Source organism: Schistocerca serialis, chromosome 11 (genome assembly GCF_023864345.2).
Source record: "Schistocerca serialis cubense isolate TAMUIC-IGC-003099 chromosome 11, iqSchSeri2.2, whole genome shotgun sequence".
Taxonomy (NCBI): domain Eukaryota; kingdom Metazoa; phylum Arthropoda; class Insecta; order Orthoptera; family Acrididae; genus Schistocerca; species Schistocerca serialis.
The window spans coordinates 134951852-134973084 of record NC_064648.1 but is presented as its reverse complement, the minus strand read 5'-3'; the positions used below and the strand labels follow the sequence as shown (position 1 = coordinate 134973084).

Here is a 21233-nt window from a genome sequence, read left to right as displayed (position 1 = left end):
AGGAAAGAAATTTGTTATACACGTTTTCTTTATGACATGTGGTGTGTGTGTAAAAAACACACCACATGTCATAAAGAAAGCGTGTAAACCATGTGAGGATGAATCACTACGATTCGAAACCGGTAATGGTATCCTTTGAATAAAAGTACTGAAAGTAAATTTGTGGCTGGTTGCTGCCCTGAGAATGTTTTTTGACAAAGGAACGTCTACTAAATATCTGGGCATAATGTAGCAAACTGATATGAAATGAAACGACAACGTGAGGACAGTATTATAGGAAACTGTTCCTTACCTGTAAAGGTGACAGTGTATAGAACACTAGCTCAACCAATTCTTGAATACTGCTCGAGTGTTTTGGATGCCCACCAGGTTATATTAAAGGAAGTCATCCACGCAAGTAATGGGCGTGGTGCTAGATTTGTTAATAGTAGTTTCGATCAACACACAAGTATTGTGGAGATGCTCAAATGGCAATCCCTGAAGCGAAGAGGACACATTTTCCGCGAAACACTAAAGAGGAAATGTAGAGAACAATTTTTTTCACCTAACTACAGATCGGTTCTACTACTTCCAACGTACATATTCCGAAAGGATCACGAAGGAAAGCTAATAGAATTTATGGCTCTTATGGATGGATGTGCACAATCGTTTATACCTCGCTCCATTTGTGAGCAGACAGGAAAGGAAATGACTAGTACAACTGGAACATGGTATCCTGCGCTTTGCGCCATATGGTTACCAGTGGAGTATGTATATAGATGTAGACGGATGTACATGTACACTATGTGATGAAAAGCATGCAGACACTCCCAAAAGCATACGTTTTTCATACTAGGAGCATTGTGCTGTCACCTATTTCCAGGTACACCATATCAGCGACCTCAGCAGTCGTTTGACATCATGAGAGAGCAGAACGGGGAGCTCCCCAGAACTCACGGACTTGGAACGTGGTCAGGTGATTGTGTGTCATTTGAGTCATACGTCTGTATGCGAGATTTACACACTCCTAAACATCCCTAGGTCCACTGTTTCTGATGTGATAGTGAAGTGGAAACGTGAAGGTGACACGTACAGCATAAACGCATACAGGCCGACCTTGTCCAAGCTGTGTCAGGATCCACAGCAAGTACTATGACAGTTAGGTGGGAGGTGAAAAAACTTGAATTTCATTATCGAGCGGCTGCTCATAAGTTACACATCATGCCACTAAATGCCAAACGACACCTCGCTTGGTGTAAGGAGCGTAAACAAGGACAATTGAACAGTGTGAAAACATTGTGTGGAGTGAAGAATCACGGAACAGAATGCGGCGATCCGACGACAGGTTGTTGGTATGGCGAATGCAACGTGAAAGTCATGTGCCAGGGTGTGTAGTGCCGACAGTAAAATTCGGAGACAGTCGTGTTATGGTGTGGTCGTGTTTTTCATGGAGGGGGCTTGCACCCCTTGTTGTTTGGCGTCGCACTACCACAGCACAAGGCAACATATTTTATGCAGCTTCTTGCTTCCCACTGTTGAAGAGCATTTCGGCGATGGCGATTGCACCTTTCAAGACGATCGAGCACCTGTTCATAACGCTCGGCCTGTGGCGGAATGATTACACGATAGTAACATATCTGTAATGGGCTGGTGTGCACAGAATCCTGACCTGAATCCCTTAGAACACCTTTGGGACGTTTTGGAACGCCGACCTCGTGCCAGGCCTCGCCGACCGACATCGATACCTCTCCTCAGTGTAGCACTCCGTGGAGAATGGGCTGCTATTCCGCAAGAAACCTTCCAGCACCTGATTGAACCTGTCTCTTTCGAGAATGGAAGCTGTCATCAAGGCTAAACGTTGGCCAACACTATATTGAATTCCAACATTGCCGGTGGAGGGCGCCACGAACTTGTAAGTCGTTTTCAGCCAGGTGCCCGGCTACTTTTGATCACATTGTCTAGATATCACCTCATTAGAACTACAGTGGCTAATATGTCTGACATCATGGTGAAATATGGAGATGTATTTTGTATCTCGCGCCACTCTATGAAGTTGTTGAAAAGAAAAGTTTACTGAACAACATTATGAGTATAATGGAAGTCGTTATTCAAAAGTAATCACCAGAGACCAGAGCACAATTATCCCGCTGTCCCACTGTTTCACGAGCCGAATGATTTCCTGGTTCTGGACTTCCTGTGGCTGCGACAGGAGCCAGTCATACGCTTTGCCCTTCAACTCATCGTCAGAGTTGAAACGCTTTCTGATTTTGTTTCTCTTTTTTTAGTGGACCAAAGACTTGGAAGTCGCAGGGCGACAGTGACCGAGGTTTAGGGTAGGTGATCAAGCTGCTGCCACATGAACTTGTCCATTACATTTCGTGTGATCTTGTTGACGTGTGACTTGCGTTACCGTGGAGCAGAATCGCTCCCTCCTACAGCAGGCTGTCTGTTCTGGATGGACTTGCGTAGGATACGTAGGGTCTCACAGTACACGTCACTATTAATGGTTTGTCCGTATTCGACGGATTCGGTGAGTACCGGACCTCGAACATCCAAAACACTGTGAACTTCACCTTGCCTGTTGACGGCACAGCTTTGAATTTTTTAAGGGGAGGAGATGAGGTTACATTCGCACCCCTACAGGTATCATCACGTTTTCCCAAAGCGGCTGATGCATATTTCATCTGGTTTGGTTCTTACGACCCTTTTCATCTTTTCATTTGAATACTACTTACACAAATGACAACTGGCCATCATTTATGTGAATTTGTGTGATTGAGTTAAAGAACTATCTACTAGAAAGAGACGACATGGTAGTGAATGTGTATCTCAGAAGAATATCGCTGGCTGAAAAGTTTATGGAAGGGTCTTTCTCCACCTGCTGTACAGAGCATGATGAAAGAAGTCTGTATCAGCTGGAGAACTGGGCGTCGCTCTGGGAAGAGACCGACACCACCACAGGTGGTTGATGAAATCACTGTGGCTGTGGCAGACAACGCTGCACACAATTCTCAATCGTTAGGCAGTCTTTGTCTTGTGTCATGAAAGTTGAACATCCAGTGGTCCACTACATGGAACGTGCTTCGAACCATTATCTGAGCATGAAGTTCCTCTGTCCGGTGTCTGCAGCTCGTGATCGTGTGGTAGCGTTCTCGCTTCCCACGCCCGGGTTCCCGGGTTCGATTCCCGGCGGGGTCAGGGATTTTCTCTGTCTCGTGATGACTGGTTGTTGTGTGCTGTCCTTAGGTTAGTTAGGTTTAAGTAATTCTAAGTTCTAGGGGACTGATGACCATAGATGTTAACTCCCATAGTGCTCAGAGCCATTTGAACCCTCTGTACGGTGAACGTGTCACTGTTTGGAGTAGCTTCATGGCCATGTTCATCATTGGCTCGTTTCTTTTTTGAACAGGCTGGCGCTCAAGGACCAAAGACATGCTGTGTGACTGGCCAGCATTACTGCGATATGACTCGCCAGCACGTCATACCCGCCCTACAGGAGAGAGATGTTTTGAACTCAACAGTTTTCACCCAAGATGGGGCCCTAGCGCACATCACTCATGAAGTTCACCTGCTTTTCCAAAACACCTTTGGAAACGGTCAAATTATCTACATCTACATCTACATTTATACTCCGCAAGCCACCCAACGGTGTGTGGTGGAGGGCACTTTACGTGCCACTGTCATTACCTCCCTTTCCTGTTCCAGTCGCGTATGGTTCGCAGGAAGAACGACTGTCTGAAAGCCTCCGTGCGCGCTCTAATCTCTCTAATTTTACATTCTTGATCTCCTCGGGAGGTATAAGTAGGGGGAAGCAATATATTCGATACCTCATCCAGAAACGCACCCTCTCGAAACCTGGCGAGCAAGCTACACCGCGATGCAGAGCGCCTCTCTTGCAGAGTCTGCCACTTGAGTTTATTAAACATCTCCGTAACGCTATCACGGTTACCAAATAACCCTGTGACGAAACGCGCCGCTCTTCTTTGGATCTTCTCTATCTCCTCCGTCAAACCGATCTGGTACGGATCCCACACTGATGAGCAATACTCAAGTATAGGTCGAACGATTGTTTTGTAAGCCACCTCCTTTGTTGATGGACTACATTTTCTAAGCACTCTCCCAATGAATCTCAACCTGGTACCCGCCTTACCAACAATTAATTTTATATGATCATTCCACTTCAAATCGTTCTGCATGCATACTCCCAGATATTTTACAGAACTAACTGCTACCAGTGTTTGTTCCGCTATCATATAATCATACAATAAAGTATCCTTCTTTCTATGTATTCGCAATACATTACATTTGTCTATGTTACGGGTCAGTTGCCACTCCCTGCACCAAGTGCCTATCCGCTGCAGATCTTCCTGCATTTCGCTACAATTTTCTAATGCTGCAACTTCTCTGTATACTGCAGCATCATCCGCGAAAAGCCGCATGGAACTTCCGACACTATCATGCGATCGTTCCCGAATGCTTGGCCAGCACGATCACTTGATCTCATTCCCTATGATTTCTGGTTGCGGGGCTACCTGAAGGACAGAGTTTACCAGGGGAACGTTCAGACTTGTGCTGATCTGAAGCGAAGCATTTCAAAGGTGATAGCCACCATATCTATGAACATGCTTCGTTTTGCTGTTCAGAATGCAATACTGTGCTTTCAGACTCTTCTGGACACTGATGGGCACCTTATTGAGCACCTTTTGCGGATGTAATGGTATTGGTATGTAATGGTATGCTGTACCGTAGCAGCACATTAGAAGTGTTTGAATGATAGGTGATTTTGCGTTATTTCTCTGCTCCATGTCCAACCAAGTTTGGTCCTCATTCGTCAATTAGTTTCTGTATTATAACATGTTGAATAGGGAAAGTCTAATTATAACCACCCAGTACATAACGGGTGAGGGAGTGCAGGCTGTTGGCACATGGTTGATGACAGGTGGGCCTTTGGGTCATGCTTAGGTAGCATAATGGCAACAACTCGCGAGAAGTGGGAAATCCGGGTTTGAGTCGCGGTCTGGTACGTATTTTCGTTGTCGTAATTCCATCATACAACTAATGGTTGTCCATATTCGCAACTACAAATACATTTCATGCGTATCAATTACCTGCTGACTTCCCCTGGTAGCTGAGTGGCAGTCAGCCTTCAGCGGCACAGCGGTTCGGACGGTGTTTACGTCCCTGCCGCTCGTTTGCGCGAAAGGTGTTTACGTTAAGTGTGTAGCGGTGTGCCGCGGTATACATAGAACGAATCATGGCCTTGTCGTTCCGCAAATCGACACTGAAATTTAGTTTTGTTAACGAATATGCTCGGCCGAAGGCTTACGAGATCGAACGTTATTTACGGAACGAGGTGAAAATCGAACCTGACGTTCTAGTTGGAATACACTTATCTATAGTCAGCAGCGTGGTCTATGTCAAGCTCATAAATGAAGCGGGATGTGACGAACTACTACTTCGACACCGACAAGGACTTCGCTTCCGTCATTCGGACGGCAATTTTGGAGCGGTCACAGTTGAACACGCCGGCATGGGACTCCGAACGATCCGCGTCTTTGAGCTTCCATTCGAAGTGCCAGAAGAATTAGTGACCGACGCCCTGCGTCCTTACGGAACGGTCCTATCCCACGTGGCTGTAAAATGGGCGAGTTCCAAGACGTATCCTGTCCTCAATGGCGTCAGACAAATACGGATCGAACTCCGAAAATACGTTCCGTCATACTTGTACATCGCCAGTTGTAGGGCGATTGTCATCTACGACGGACAACCAAGGAAGTGCTCTGGGTGTGGGAAGGAGGGCCACGTACGTTCTGAGTGTGCTCAACGAAGGTTATTACAGCTACCACGGGATGATCCACCCCTCACGCCGCATCCGACTGTGCTCCCCATGACTTATGTCGCCGCATTACGCGATGACGTGGGCCGCGAGACAGACGCGTACCAGAACACGCAGACAGCGACGGATCGTGGCGAGCCACGGAAAGACGACGTTGCGCTGGACCGCCTGCAGCAGTCACAGGACGCCCTCTCTTCAGTGCCACTTGCGGCCCCTTCAGATAGGGCACTTAGAGACGTGGATAATACGACGGCGCACGATTCCGACGTCCCCCACGAACAACTGGAGACCATGCTGACCTCTGATTCCGAGGCCCGGCAACGTAAACAGCGATCACCACAACGCCGGAATAAGCGCCGCCTCAAGGTGGAGAACGACGACTCTGATCTAGCAGACAATTCTGAGACGTTTACGGGTACAGAGCAGACGACCATGGATATAGAAGAACTGCCTAGCGTGGATGCAACGGTGGCCAGCGGGACGGCGACACGACCTACCGCTGACGAAGCTCCAGACACAGCGAAGGAGTTCGACCGACGGCGACAGGCTACAGAGGAGGCTACGGCGCCTGCACCGCACGATAACGATGGGACACTAGGGGACTGGTCAGAAGACCCACCCCCGTGCGGAACACATGATGCCAGAGGAACTGCTTCCACGCACTCTCCCGGTGTAAGACCGGAAGACTGCACGGAATAACGGCAGACCATATGAGGGGACGGTTGGGGACGTTAGTACGACAGCAGCCTATGTATGGAAGAATTAGCGACTGTACGGTACCCTATCTACGTTGAAAGCCATGCAACAAGCTTATCGCATAGGGTCTGTTAACATCAATAGCACTGGGTCGCCGGTAAAAATCAAGATGCTCAGTGACATGATAAAGGCTGCGGATTTAGACATAGCACTATCACAGGAAGTTCGGGTACTTCCCCCTCGGACTTTTACGCTTACGACATTTACTGTTCCCCGTGTGACGAGAAAGGCGTTGGCACAGCTATACTATTAAAGGAAGGGATACGTGCTGACGAAGTAGAGTATTTGCCTTTTGCCCATGGTACGGCCGTGACCATAGGTGGAATACGTTTGATCAACATATACGTACTTCTTGCTCGGATAAAAGAGACAGAGCAGATTTTTACGCCCGTTGTTCCAGGGACGACACGATGGTTGCATACTCGGCGGAGATTTTAATTGTGTGCTCGACAGAAAGGACCAACAACCTAACTATACTACTAGCCAAGAACTTAGGGAGCTGGTCAACGGGATGGAATTAGTCGATACATGGGACCTAAAGTATCGCAACCAACCAGGATATACATTTTTTACTAGCCACTCCGCGGGCTGTTTGGATCGGATCTACGTTTCAAAGGCGTTAGCAATGTCGACGATGTATGTAGGAATATGACCGACAGCGTTTACGGGCCACGAGGCATTTATTTGTACGGTTCACCTTGATAGACAGCAGGTATGGAGACGGAGGGGTAATTGGAAGATGAACGTCTCCCACCTGCGAGATGCAGAATGCCGACGCATGGTGGAGGACGCGTGGCATGGCTGCCTCCGTCGACGAAATTCTTTCTGTTCTGTCCTGCAGTGGTGGATCGAGTGCACGAAGCCAGCTTACGAAGGACGTTAATAGGTTACGGGAAGGAGGTTTCTCAATGACAGCGCACGACCACTGAGTTTTACTTTACGGCTCTCCGGGAACTGTTAGCTCAACCACCTACACCAGAACGCCAGACGGCCGTCCACCGAGTTAAGGCGAAGCTGGTACAAGTTGCGACGCTGAGGATGACAGGTACGATGATACGTGCGAGGTCGCAGGATTTCCTGCTCAACGAGGTTCCCTCGATGCATTATGTGATAAAAGAAAGGCGAAGAAGACGAAGGAATTTAATAAATGAGATCGATCTCGGCGATGGCCGTCGTTTTACAACTCAAAGGGGCATAACTCAGGCGTTCACGGATCATTTTAGCAGATTCTGTGCGAGCAACGGGGAGGGTCAGAGGGAGCTGGGGAATGTCCTGGAAGAGGTCCCAGACGCGACGAGTGTGAACGGGGAAGCGGACGGGTTATCTGATATTACGTGTGAAGAGCTGGAGGAAGCGATTACAAGAGGTGCTGGCAACAAGTCCCCAGGTCCAGACGGATTCCCGTTGGAATTTTACCGTGCCTTTGTGACCATTATGACGCCTATGTGGCTATGCATGTTTAATGAGCTTCTACGGCAAGAAGTACCGGTTCACATTCAATTTACGGAAGGGCTCGTGATACCGATACCAAAGCCCCGTGGTGGTAAACTGCCTTGTCATTATCACCCCTTGACCCTCCTTAATAGTGACTACAAGATCTTCATACCCATCCTGGTTCAAATGGCTCTGAGTACTATGGGACTTAACATCTATGGTAATCAGTCCCCTAGAACTTAGAACTACTTAAACCTAACTAACCTAAGGACATCACACAACATCAAGTCATCACGAGGCAGGGAAAATCCCTGACCCCGCCAGGAATCGAACCCGGGAACCCGGGCGCGGGAAGCGAGAACGTTACCACATGACCACGGGCAGTAGATTTCGAACATGCTTTTGATCGCGTGGATCATGTGTACCTCGCGGCGGTGATGAACAGTGTGCGTGTCCCGCCATTATTGACCACTGCTGTGATGCGGCTGTTGCACGGTGCCAGATCAGCGATGGTGGTCAACAGAGGGAGAAGTGAGTATTTTAAGATCTTCAGAGCAGTCAGACAGGGTTGCTCCTTGTCGATCCTCCTTTATGCGATCGCCTTAGAACCGTGCCTGCAGGTCTTCGCCGCCGTCTTACCGGGATCTCCCTACGGCATTTATCATTCAAATGCAGAGCATACGCGGATGACATTGTGTTCCTCGTACGGAATGAGGGGGAGACTCAAGCAGCACTGGATTGCCTACAGACGTATGGGATGGCAGCTGGAAGTGTGGTCAACTACCGAAAATCACAATTCATGCATGTGGGGCGTGGACTAGAACCAGGAACGGAAGGACCCTTACCTGCGGTGGAAACCTTCCGCTGTTTGGGTATCACCTTTCATAAAGAGACAGCGGGAACGGCTGCGGACAACTACCGAAGGCTGTTACTCAGAGTCCGCACGGCAGTGCGACTAAACGCCCTACGGTCGATGGATATGCTGCAGCGAGCGTTACTCGTCAGCCTTTATCTCGCGCTCATGATGTGCCACCTGACACACCTTCTCCCCTTGACGCGCACGATGGCTATGCGAATTCAGGCGGCTTTTGGGTACTATGTATGCCTGGGACAACTTTTTAAGGTACAGGCTTACCTTCCCAGAGCGAGAGGGGGGGCGTTGGTTTAGTGAACGTGCACGAGAAGGCGCGTGCCATGTATATTAATACTATGCTCAAACGGTGGCGCAACAGGAATCACTCGCTTACGGGGACGATCATCGAAGAACTCGTACCAACATCGCATCTTCCTCCAGTCAGTGTCGGCCATATATCGCCACCGTTAACGTATGTGCGCACGTTCGTCGTGGAACACAGTTACGTTCGAGAGCGTTTACAGACGTCCCGGCAGTCGACATCGAAGGACGATTACCATATGCTTCTTCGACAGATCGCCCGGAATAGGGTGGAACGAAAACATACAGCTGTTAACTGCCACGTGGTGTGGCGCACGGTCCACCACCCCCACCTACCTACAACAGCCAGATCAACATGGTACATTGTCGTGAACCGAAAATACCCTACGAATGATAGAAAGTACGCAATACATTTGGCGGATTCGCCCATGTGTCAGCAATGAGGCGTGCTGGATACGGACGACCATCGGCTGTCTGGACTCTCGCAAGAAAGATAATAGCGCTCATGCGACCCACTATCTATACAGCAGTCCCTTCTGACATAGTATTTTTTCCAGAGTAAACGTATTTTCCGCGTCATAAGACGAACGCAGTGGCGTGGATCACAGGTACGACGGTCCATTACATCTATAGAGACGCACGTACGAACGTACTGAACGTCCTGGATTACTGGCAATACTGGCAAGAAGAACACACAAAACTATTAGGGCTACAAAGGTACAAGGATTGGTATGCCAATTTCCTAGTAACGGTTTCCACGGACCCGCCATATACTTGGGGTGTGCCGGGTGCGCAAAGATGAGCGGCGGTGCTGTCGTTATGAAACCGACCAAGTAACGTGATCGGCTAAGAACACTATGCGAGTATGGGACCTAGGAAAAGCTAACGCTTGCACGGTTAGCAAATGGATGTACTTCAAATTTTGTTTTCATATCTATAGATACTTTTCTTTAGTGTGCCGGAGGCGGCCCCACTTTGATTTTGTTGTTACTTCACGCTGCATGGTAGAACGGCAGCGAGGTTCCTTCCAGGACAGTTATCATGTGTCAGGACGTTCTTTGTTTATTTTGTGAATAATAAAGGTTTCTTTTCCTCCTACCTTCCTTAATAAAAAAAAATAATAATAAAACATCCTCACTCCTGACAAAAAAAAAAGTGGTTCCCTAGTTTATGCGCGCAGTCCGGAACCGCGCGACTGCTACGGTCGCAGGTTCGAATCCTGCCTCGGGCATGGATGTGTGTGATGTCCTTAGGTTAGTCAGGTTTAAGTAGTTCTAAGTTCTAGGGGACTGATGACCACAGCTGTTAAGTCCCACAGTGCTCAGAGCCATTTGAACCATTTTGAACCCTAGTTTAAAAAAGAAAGATGGATAAAAAAAAGATGGATAGACTGTGAATCCTAAGGGCCCGGGTTCGATTCGCGGCTAGGTAGGAGATTTTTTTCTCCGTTCAGGGACTGGGTGTTGTGTTGTCCTAATCATCATCATATCATCCCCATCGAAGCGCAAGTCGCCGAAGTGGCGACAAATCGAAAGACTTGCACCAGGCGAGCGGTCTACCCGTCGGGGGACCCTCGCCACACGACGTCTAATTACCAGCTAGGTCTATGACCAAAATGGCATTTAACTAATGGACCACTAACATAACCAACATCGTTATAACTTATGAGTCGTCCGGAGTCAGTGTTCACGGCAGAATTATCACCAAGAATGTCACATCGACAGAGATGACTCCTCCCAGCAACGTTACACGCAACTGACGCGGAAGCACGTGTTGCAACATTAAAAGGACACCAGGTGTCTGCGTGAAAAGGGTTCATCACGAGAAATCTCACGAAATCAGCTTGCACGGTTGGCAAAGGATACGTCTAAGCACCAGAAACAAAAATTAACTACGGAATAATCCCATACCATGGAACTGGTCTAAACATTCTCCATTCCTACTAACGTCCGTATTTTCTCATTGCAGTTCACACCACTTTGCCACATTTTCCCTTGACATTTAATCTATGTCCCTTTCTCAGCCAGCACCCCCATTGATACTGTGCTCTTGCATTAACACATACTTTTCTAGCTGCTATTCGTCACATCAAATAAAATTCACTATAAGCCATCTTGTATATTTCTGCAGGCATTATGCGATGACACTTTCCCATACACTACAGTCTCATCAACACACAGTCGCAGATTGCTGCTGTCAGATCACTTACGTATAAGGAATACACAAGCGGAACTATCACACTTCCCTGAGGCTCTCCTAACTGCAGCCTCGTCTCTGCTGAAAACTAGCAGTCGAGGTCAACACAACTGGTGGCTCTTTTTACCCTTCTTCTACACAAGACTCACCGGTGCTTTATTCCAGTCCCTCGTGACTTCGATGTGGAAGAGCGATTGGCGATAAATGCGAGTTAGTTAAAGGGACAATAAAATGAAGTATCCGCTGTAAAATTCCATCCAGACCTGGCGAATTACTTGATTTCAACTCGTTCAGCTGATTCAGTACAGCGGAGGTGGCTACTACTACGTCCTCCATACGGGCATCTGAGTGCCTTCAAACGACAATATGTCAATGTAGTCTTCCTGTGTGGTTGATAGTCTGTACGTGAAACTTAAAACTTCGGCTTTCATTTTCCTCTCATTTATTGGCACATCGTACCTGACAATGAGTGACTCGATTGAAACTCTCGACCCATTTAATGATTAGTCCCAACTTAAATCATGTACTGTGTTAGATTTTTCGCTAAGACTTGGCTGTCTAGTTTGTTGTGTGCATCGTACGTCAGTGTTCTGATAGACACATGAATTGCTACTAAATTTTGGTTGTGGACATTTCTGCGCTCTTTTTCGATCACTCTACCCTCCCTCGGCATTTTTTCAGCTTTATTATTCAACCATGGTTGATCTTTTTCATGCTTGATGCATTTATAGGCACATTTACGATTTGTGTACAAACCAAATAGTAGTTATACGAGTCGAGGGGCATGGAAGGGAAACAGTCGTTGGTAAGGGAGTGAGACAGGGAAGAAGCCTATCCCCGACGGTAATCAATCGTTGTATCGAGCAAGCAGTAAAGGAAACAAAAGAACAATTTGAAGTAGGAATTAAAATCCATGGAGAAAAAATAAAAACTTGGAAGTTTGCCGATGACATTGTAATTCCGTCAGACACAGCAAAGGACCGTGTCTTGAAAGGAGGATATAAGAGGAACATGAACAAAAGCAAAACGAGAATAATGGAAAGTAGACGAATTAAATCAGGGGGTGGTGAGGAAATTAGACTAGTAAATGAGACACTTAAAGTAGTAGATGAGTTTTGCTATTTGGGGCGCAAAATGAATGATGGTCGAAGTAGAGAAGATATAAAATGTAGACCCGGCAATGGCAAGGAAAGGGATTCTGAAGAATAAAAATTCGTGAACGTCGAGTAGAGATTTAAGTCTCAGGAAGTCTTTCATGTGGAGTGTATGGAAGTGGAACATAGACGATAAATAGTTTGTACAAGAAGATAGTAGTAGCTTTTAAAATGAGGTGGTACAGAACAATGCTGAAGATTAGATGTGTACATCATGTGACTAATGCTGAGAAGAGTAATTTAAGGCACAAATTGAGTAGAAGAAGGGTTCATTCTTAGGACATGTTCTGAGGCATCAAGGGATCAGCAATTTAGTACTGGAGGGAAGTGTGGAGGGTAAAAATTGTAGAGGGAGACCAAGAGATAAATACACTAAGCATATTCAGAAGGATGTAGGTTGTAGTAGTTACACGGAGATGAAGAAGCTTGCACAGGATCGAGTAGCATGGAAAACTGCATCAAACCAGTCTTGGGACTGAAGACCACAACAAGAACAACACCTCCCTTGGACGATTTACAGTCAGTCTACAATTTACTCAAAATTCCTCTATGTCCATTCAATCGGAACTAAATATTGTATAATAATTATCTGAGTAGGATGCTAACAATTGTACTACTTAATGATCTGTCCAGGTTAAATACACTCTATATCTTCTTGATGAACTTCAGTTATCATTGGCGCTGCAACGACTTAATGATCGCAAGTATCATATCCCTAATGATACTAACCATAAGATCACACCCAACTTTAGTTTCGACATCTAAAATATTTCCATTGCTTGTGGATTGTTGAACCAGTCGCTGAAGACAGTTTTCAGAGAACATTTGCACTGAGCACCGAAAGCAGTGTAGGAGGACTAAAATATGCTGACAGTGACTTGGGTTTCGCTGGGCTTACAAACGCGGACCTGGGCATTCCAGAGTGGTCGAGCAGGGGGTGCGGAGTATGGAGGCAATTCTTGACAACACTGTACTGGAGCCACCTGGTAGTTGAAGGTGAAGCCAGGAGTATGCAGAGCAGCATTCGCTCCCAACATGTGGACGAACATGACCTACTCGTCACACTGCAAGTTCGACTGGATGAGCAGACACAATCTGTTAAATCACCTGTTGTTAAACATTCATTGCTATGATCAGCAGTTCAGTCTCATTACGCTTAAAGCTCCTTTGAATTAAAAAATAAAATGGGCGAATATTATTCATCAGACTTAAAGGCAGAGTGAGACGAAAAGTGCTGATGGCGACTTGGACTGCACCAGGCCTGCAAAAGTGGACCTGGGCGTTTCGGAGGGGTTGAGGGGGGTTGGGGTGTGGAGAACGGAGGCAGTTCTTGGCAACACCGTACTCAAGCCACCTAGTAGTTGAAGGTAAGGCTGGGAGTATGCAGAGCAGCATTGGCTCCCAACATGTGCACGAACATGAGCTACTTGTCACACAGCGAGTATGACTGGATGGAGCTGCAAAATCCCTTGTGCTTCAAACATTCATTGCTATGATCACCAGTTGAATCTCATTTCGCTTAGAGCCGCTCCATTCTTAAAAAAAGATAATGTGCAAATATTTTTCATCAGACTTAAGGGACTTCACAGCTCCTTTCCGGCACTTCGTCAAAGACGGCGCCCCTCCAGAATTTCGACAAAATCACCTTCACTATCATATCGGAAACAGTGGACCTAGGGATGTTCAGAAGTGTGGAAATCTTGCGTACAGACGTATGACACTAGTTACACCCAATCACCTGAGCACTTTCGAAGTCTGTGATTTCCATGGAGCGTCCCATTCTCCTCTCTCACGATGTCTAATTACTACTGAGGTCGCTGATACGGAGTACCTGGTTGGAGGTGGAAGTACAAACGTATGTTTTTGGTGGTGTCTGGATATGTTTGACAACATAGTGTAGAATATGCACTGAATGTAGCACTATTTTCATCAGATGATGGTTTTAGCTTGTGTGTCATCGATGGGTCTGTAGGACACACAGATGGTCAGATCTTAGTTGCTACATATTACTTTGTGTTATTCCATGCCTGGTATCTAAAGGAAACAAAAAAATAAATCTCAAGTACGAAGAAACTAAAAATAAAAACAGAAAAGGACATACTCTGCCAGACACCTAGAAAGACGACGTCGGTTTTGATCCAGTGATGGCATGTACCAAATGGTGGATAGTGGATGTACTGATAATGGTTTCAGTGTCATCGGGCAACATATAGCTTAGCGTCATAGCTAATAGGGTGCCATATGAGTGTACCCTATAACAATGAATACTCACAGCCAGAAGGTTGAGAGTGGTACAAACGCTTTAAGCAAGCAGACAATGATATCACAGAGACACACTTGTTCTTCCTGCAGCCAACTGAGCGAATTTGGAAGGGGTCAAATTGTGGGCTTTTGAGTGGCGGGATTGTCCTTTTAGAGAACTGCCACATAACTTGGACGTATGGCATCAATTGCTTTCGATGCAGATATCGGTAGTCAGCTGAATATTCTCACACTCATAAATGCAGTCTTGGATGTCCATGCAGCACAGACGCCCGTCTGGATCGTAGTATTTTAAGGGCAGCAGTGGTGGATCGTACAGCTACCACACTACAGATAAGAGATCTTGTGAGCCCACATGTGTCAACACATACTGTTGTGAACTGGTTATTAGCAGTGGGGCTGCAGGCATGCACACCTCTAGCCCATCTTCCATTTGTGAACACGATCGGCATGCATATGCATGACTCGACTGGTGCTGTCAGAGGATCGTTTGGAGCAGTGAATGACGCATTGTGGTCTCCAGCGATGAAAGTGGATTATGCCTGCATGCAAGTGTTGGTTATTTGTGGATACAATATAGATCTTGTGAGTGCTACATTGTAGAGTGAATTCGTCCAAGACACTCTGGCCCTACCCCAGATGTTATGGTCTAGGTTGTGACAAGCTGCAGTTCTCGTTCACCTTAGACGTATCTGAAAGGGACACTACTGAGCACTCAGTATTAGCAGAATGTTGTTAGACCTTTCTTTTTCCATTCTTGCATCAGGAATATGATGTGTTATTCCAACAGGACAATGCACACCAGCATGCTGCCTGTAAACCTCAATATGCTCAGTTTTGTGTTCTGCCCACTCATCTAACATAAGGTGCCTAGGAAAGCTGCTTCCTCGCATCGCTAGACAAAAATTCAACCATATCGTATTAATGGAGTTTATTATAAAACTTACGAGATATTGAGGAGTTGCAAGCAAGGGGCGAAAGACGAACATAAGCAAACTCTTCAGTATACACAATTCGTAATACAAGTGAACGAATACAGTCTTTAAGTCACTGCTGTAGCGTTCGTAGGTCGGCTCGATTTCAACTCACGCCACAGCCAGGCGGAGCGGCGCTTGTATTCTCCTCGTGTAGAGGGCACTTTTGTATCAGTGGCGTACGTCCGTCAGCGTGCTCCGAAACGCTCTGTAAGACACGGAGCAACTTCCTTGCCAGCATAATCCCCAGACAAATCTCCTATGGAGCAAGTGTGGGATTTGATGGGACACGAAATGAATTATGAGACTCGTCAACTAACAACTCTTACAGAACTACACGAACAGGTCGAGCTGATGTGGCATAACATACTCCAGGACAGTATTCGCCATCTGTTCAGTTGACTGGACGCAAGAGTCAGCACCTACATTGGTGCTGTGGAGGCTAAACCATGTACAAATGTGGGTGTTTCACCGTGGTCGATTCCTGGTACCACAGAACTGTCTGTGCTTCAATCTTTAAGTGTAATCATTTCATGTACCCCATATGCACTGTTGCAACAATAAAGTTTGAACGAAATGGAAACTTCTTAAGTGGTGCACTATTTTTTCCCATAGTGTATTATAACAGTGATATATTATGAGAGGACGTTACCGAGTATGACGTCATTTCTTTGGGACTACAGATTGTGTAGAAAGCGATAAAGAACATCCGAGTGCTCTGAGAACACAAGGGGACTGGGGCTAATTGGGCCACTATAAAGTGACAACTGCATATCGCGTTACGTCTTTATCATAGTACTTTAATATTGCATGACAAAGTGAGTATGCAGCAAATAAACGGGATCTCTTCAAATCATTATGCACAGATTTCGCATAATATAGAACAAACAAGGCAATAACATGTCTTAAAGTAAGAATAAATGGCAGTTACTCAATTTTGAAGGAAAGGTATGACACTGAGTGTCGAAACTGAACGCTATTCACTCTACGAATCCAAAGAGTGAGGTAGAAACAAAAAACTGGTGAGTAAATTGTTACCAGGCTCCTATTTCAAAATTCGTAATGCACTACCAGACAAAAATTTGACTTACTTCCAGGACGAAATTCAGTCATCAGTTGCAAATATATTTTGTGGTACTGTACAGGTTTCGATAAATTAATTTGTCATCTTTAGATGCGTACAAAATTATGCACACTATAGATCTTGGCTATACATTTATGTGAAGCATAAAATGTGTTTAAAATAATCACACATAATATGCACATTTCTAGGCATACCATGGCAGTAAGCTTCTATGAAGGAGATATTGATATCTGCTAAACATACATTAAGTAAGTTTCTGTAATATTAAAGTTTTAAACATAGCTGCTTGGTCAGCGACCGCTTTCAAAGTAAAATTAAAGCAATAAAACCCCTCGGTCGCAAATATTAAGTCTTTTGATCTAGTTTCGGCACTACCAAGAGTGCCTTCATCAGAAGTAAAACGTTCAAACTGGCCTATGACGTAAGTACAAAAATTATGCGACTTTTTTTTTGTATTAGTGTAGGTACTGACTAACAGTACAAGAAAGAAACAGTACTTACATGTCATGTATAAAATAAATATGAAGCGATAAAGCTGTAGTCACAAAATCTTTGAGGTTGTATTTTTCTGTAATATACTTTTTATGCTTCACATAAATGTAGAGTCAAGGTCTAACGATTTATAACATCACTAATTTTGTAGGCTTCTGAAGATGACAAATTGATTTGTCAAAACCGGTAAAGCATAATAAAACTTATTAGCAACTGATGGCTGAATTTTATCCTGAAAAAATAATACTGCAGTTGCTGAAAATTACAATCACAAATAAAATAAAAGAGAAAGTGATGCATCAAGAAGACTTGGTGTGATTTCAATATAACTTCATACACATACACACCATCAACAGGTATGTAATTAGTTGGAAGTGCAGTTCTCTGTGAGTGGCAGAATGGCTGTGAGTGTGTAGTACTGTTGTTCAATTTTTAGCATTGTTTCCAGGCCTGATAAGGTAGAAAAGTGGCATAAACAGCGCCCTCTGTTGAGCGAACTGTGAATGAGATGGTGATGTCGAGTATTCACGTGAAACAGCATTATTGGCAACTTAGGGGTTTTAAAGAAGCTTTATTGCGAGTCTTCACTTGCCTGGCTGCTCAAATCCTACAATATCCAGCTTTTGGGCCATTAGAATGCGATGGGGCCCCGTGTTGAACTGCATGGGGGCGTCAGGGCATTGCAGTCATTATGGATTAGATCGACCATGTCAGACAACAAGGAGGTAGCATCGCTGAATGAACACAGTTTTAATCTGCCTGGATGTTTCGTATCAGCCTGCAATCCACCGCAGAGTGAAAATTTTATTAATATGACCCCAGATCACATAAGAAACAGATTGCCCGATCGCTTGGTCTAGCAGGCAACCCTTGTCAGGGAACGGCCACCAGGCGCCAACAGCGTCACACCCTTACTTCTGGAATCAACCACTAGATGGCACTCCGTTCTGTGAAATATGTGGCAACGTCGGCAACACGTGCAGCTTTTCACTAATTAACGTGTGTGAAGTACAGCTGTCTCTGACATACCGGTGGTAGTGGATCGAGTCGTCATACCGAGGACCTACGAGTATATCAACTGTGGAGGGAGTAGACAAATGTTCAGATTTCGCGTCAAAAATAAAGAAAGGTTACGCGAGTGGATTTTAAATTCAGGTAAATCAATAAATTAGTTACGAGTAAAAATTAATAAAGAGCTATAAGCATTCGACCCTTGTTAAATTTTGTCAATGTTATATTTGATATAACGTGGCAGCCCTTCCTGTACAAGAATCATATCATATAATTTTTAAATGAAATTTTTGCTGCGATTTGGACATTTTAAAACTGTTGACTCACTTCACTATCGTAATTTTGGGTATAGAGGCATTTTTGTGTACAATGTGAAAACTGAAACCAATATAACATATGGATAACAAAATGCAAAGCATAGTGTGGTAACATTTGGTAAACAATTTCAGAAGCATTACCTAACAAGACCTTTCCCTTGGTACTTGAAAATGGCTCTAGAGCTGAAACCGCAACAGTGAAATAAATGAATAATAGCCGACATCTAACTGCTAGGTCATCGGTCCCTCTAAATCCTGGTATATACTAGAGCGAACGAAGTGAACGAGTGTAAAACCTCGTTTACACTTCTGCAAACGAGTATTCATAGATAATTCGCCAATGTTCCCTGGTTCAAATGGTTCAAATGGCTTTGAGCACTATGGGACTCAACTGCTGAGGTCATAAGTCCCCTAGAACTTAGAACTACTTAAACCTAACCAACCTAAGGACAACACACACATCCATGCCCGAGGCAGGATTCGAACCTGCGACCGTAGCGGTCGCGCGGTTCCAGACTGTAGCGCCAGAACCGCTCGGCCCCAGCGGCCGGCTAATGTTCCCTGCCATTCGTTTATACTTGTGAACAAGCGTTTATACTTGAATGAAGGGAGGAGAATAGAAGAGAACGAGCATAACATGCAAACTATAGATGCTGCCTATTTTAATTTTTTTTTATCTGTGCGCTAATAATCCTCACACAGCTTTCACTTGAAAACAACACTACTTATAGTGAAAGGTCTGCGCGAGTGCGGATATCCCCAGTAATAACTGTGTTGCAGATAAAAGCGTACGTCTGTTGCGAATATTTGCGGGTTATCTTTAAACTGTACAAAGTAAATTTTTAACATAATTATGGTTTGCCGTCTGTGGCTCTTCAAAGTTGACACCGCCAAAATATGCTTCAAAAACATGCTTTCACTTGTATATTACCGCGTTTGCAGTCCCCTTTCAACAACAATCCAAAATTCATCGTTTTGTGCCACTCTTATATCATTTACGATAAGTTACATGCAAAGTAAAAGAATTTAAATTTGAAATGACTGTCACTGAAATATGTCCAGCCTTAATTCGCGGATTTTGAAAACTTTCTAGTGTTAACCTGCACGTGGAGATCTTTTTTACCACCATAATCCGTATCAGAAGAGCTGTATAGCAAAGAGAAAAAGACGGCATGGAAGGCGAGTGTAAAACCCTTGCGACTGCAATACAGTCTGCATTTGAACACTAACTCGCGAGAAATGTTTGTGTGTTACTTTGCATTTATTTCATTTCGCATATGATTGTGAGAAATAAACTTGGTTTGTAGAATTACAGGAGCTAATCTGCATTGTTAGATTGAAAACTCGGGAAAAACCACAGCCGATCATGAGCTACAGTCAGCAGTGTGAAGAATGCATTTCGCGCGCAGCGCCCTAGCCGAACACAAATCAGCGTCATTCACGTCACCAAAGATACAGCGTTGCCAAATCCGCGACGTGGACAGGTCAGTTAGCATTGTAGCGTCGCCTGTGACATCTGTTGACCGACGGCAAAACTATTTTTACGGTTGCCTGTTCCGCCGTAAGGACGTTCAATCTGTTTCTTACATGATCTGGGATATCACCCAGGCTGTAGCTAAGCCATGTCTCTGCAATATCGTTTCTTCCAGGAGTGCTAGCTGGTCTTGCAAGTTATGCTGGAGAGCGTCTGTGAAGTTTGGAAGGCAGGAGACGAGGTACTGGCTGAAGTAAAGCTATGAAGACGGGTTGTGAGTCGCGCTCAGGTAGCTCAGACCATAGAGCTCTTGTCAGCAAAAGACAAACTTTTTTTTTCCTTTTCTTTTTTTTTTAATGTGTGAAATCTTATGGGACTTAATTGCTAAGGTCATCAGTCCCCAAGCTTACACACTACTTAACCTAAATTATCCTAAGGACAAACACACACCCATGCCTGAGGGGGCACTCGAACCACCGTCGGGACCAGCCGCACAGTCCATGACTGAAGCGCCTAAGACCACACGGCTAATCCCGCGCGGCAGACAAAGTTTCTGAGTTCGAGTCTCGACCTAGCATACAGTTTTAATCTGACAGGAAATTTCAACACCCACATTTCACTGAGTCTAATGATATATCCATTTTCATAACTGGTCATAACCCATATGCTGAATCAAGAGAAAATGGAGAATCAAAGGTATGACACTAAAACTTGAAACTGAACAAGTTCCACTGTGAAGGTGTAAAAAGTGCATGTATGGAGACAGAACTCACCGTAGGAGAGAGACCGTGGTGTCACCAGTTGTGGGGGTGGTGCGGGTGGTTGTCGTCGGCGCAGTGGCGACAGGAGTCCTGCTGCGGTCGCCATGGTCACTGTGCGGCAGAGTGCTGGCTGCCAGTCTGCTCTCTGGAGTGGCTGGAACACTGTACGGAGACAAGCAGGTGTGGAGGTGTACTCACATGGAGGACAGGTAGCAGCCGCCCATAGACAGTGATACTGAGGGCTTGTCCAAACACAAAAAAATAGAACACATGGTGTGAACGGCAATAGTCGCTCCACTAAGATGTACCATTGAGGTACAAGAAATGAT

The 21233-nt window shown here is 45.3% G+C and overlaps 1 protein-coding gene across 2 annotated transcripts in view; it reads right to left on the bottom strand.

Moving 5' to 3' along the window:
- Positions 1–21233, bottom strand: part of LOC126426877 (ankyrin repeat domain-containing protein 65-like) — a 161048-nt gene that overhangs the window by 16703 nt on the left and 123112 nt on the right. For both annotated transcript variants that reach the window (XM_050088920.1, XM_050088919.1), the window contains exon 5: positions 20917–21066. In XM_050088920.1, the coding sequence (XP_049944877.1) occupies positions 20917–21066 (150 nt within the window). The remainder of the gene's footprint in view (positions 1–20916; positions 21067–21233) is intronic.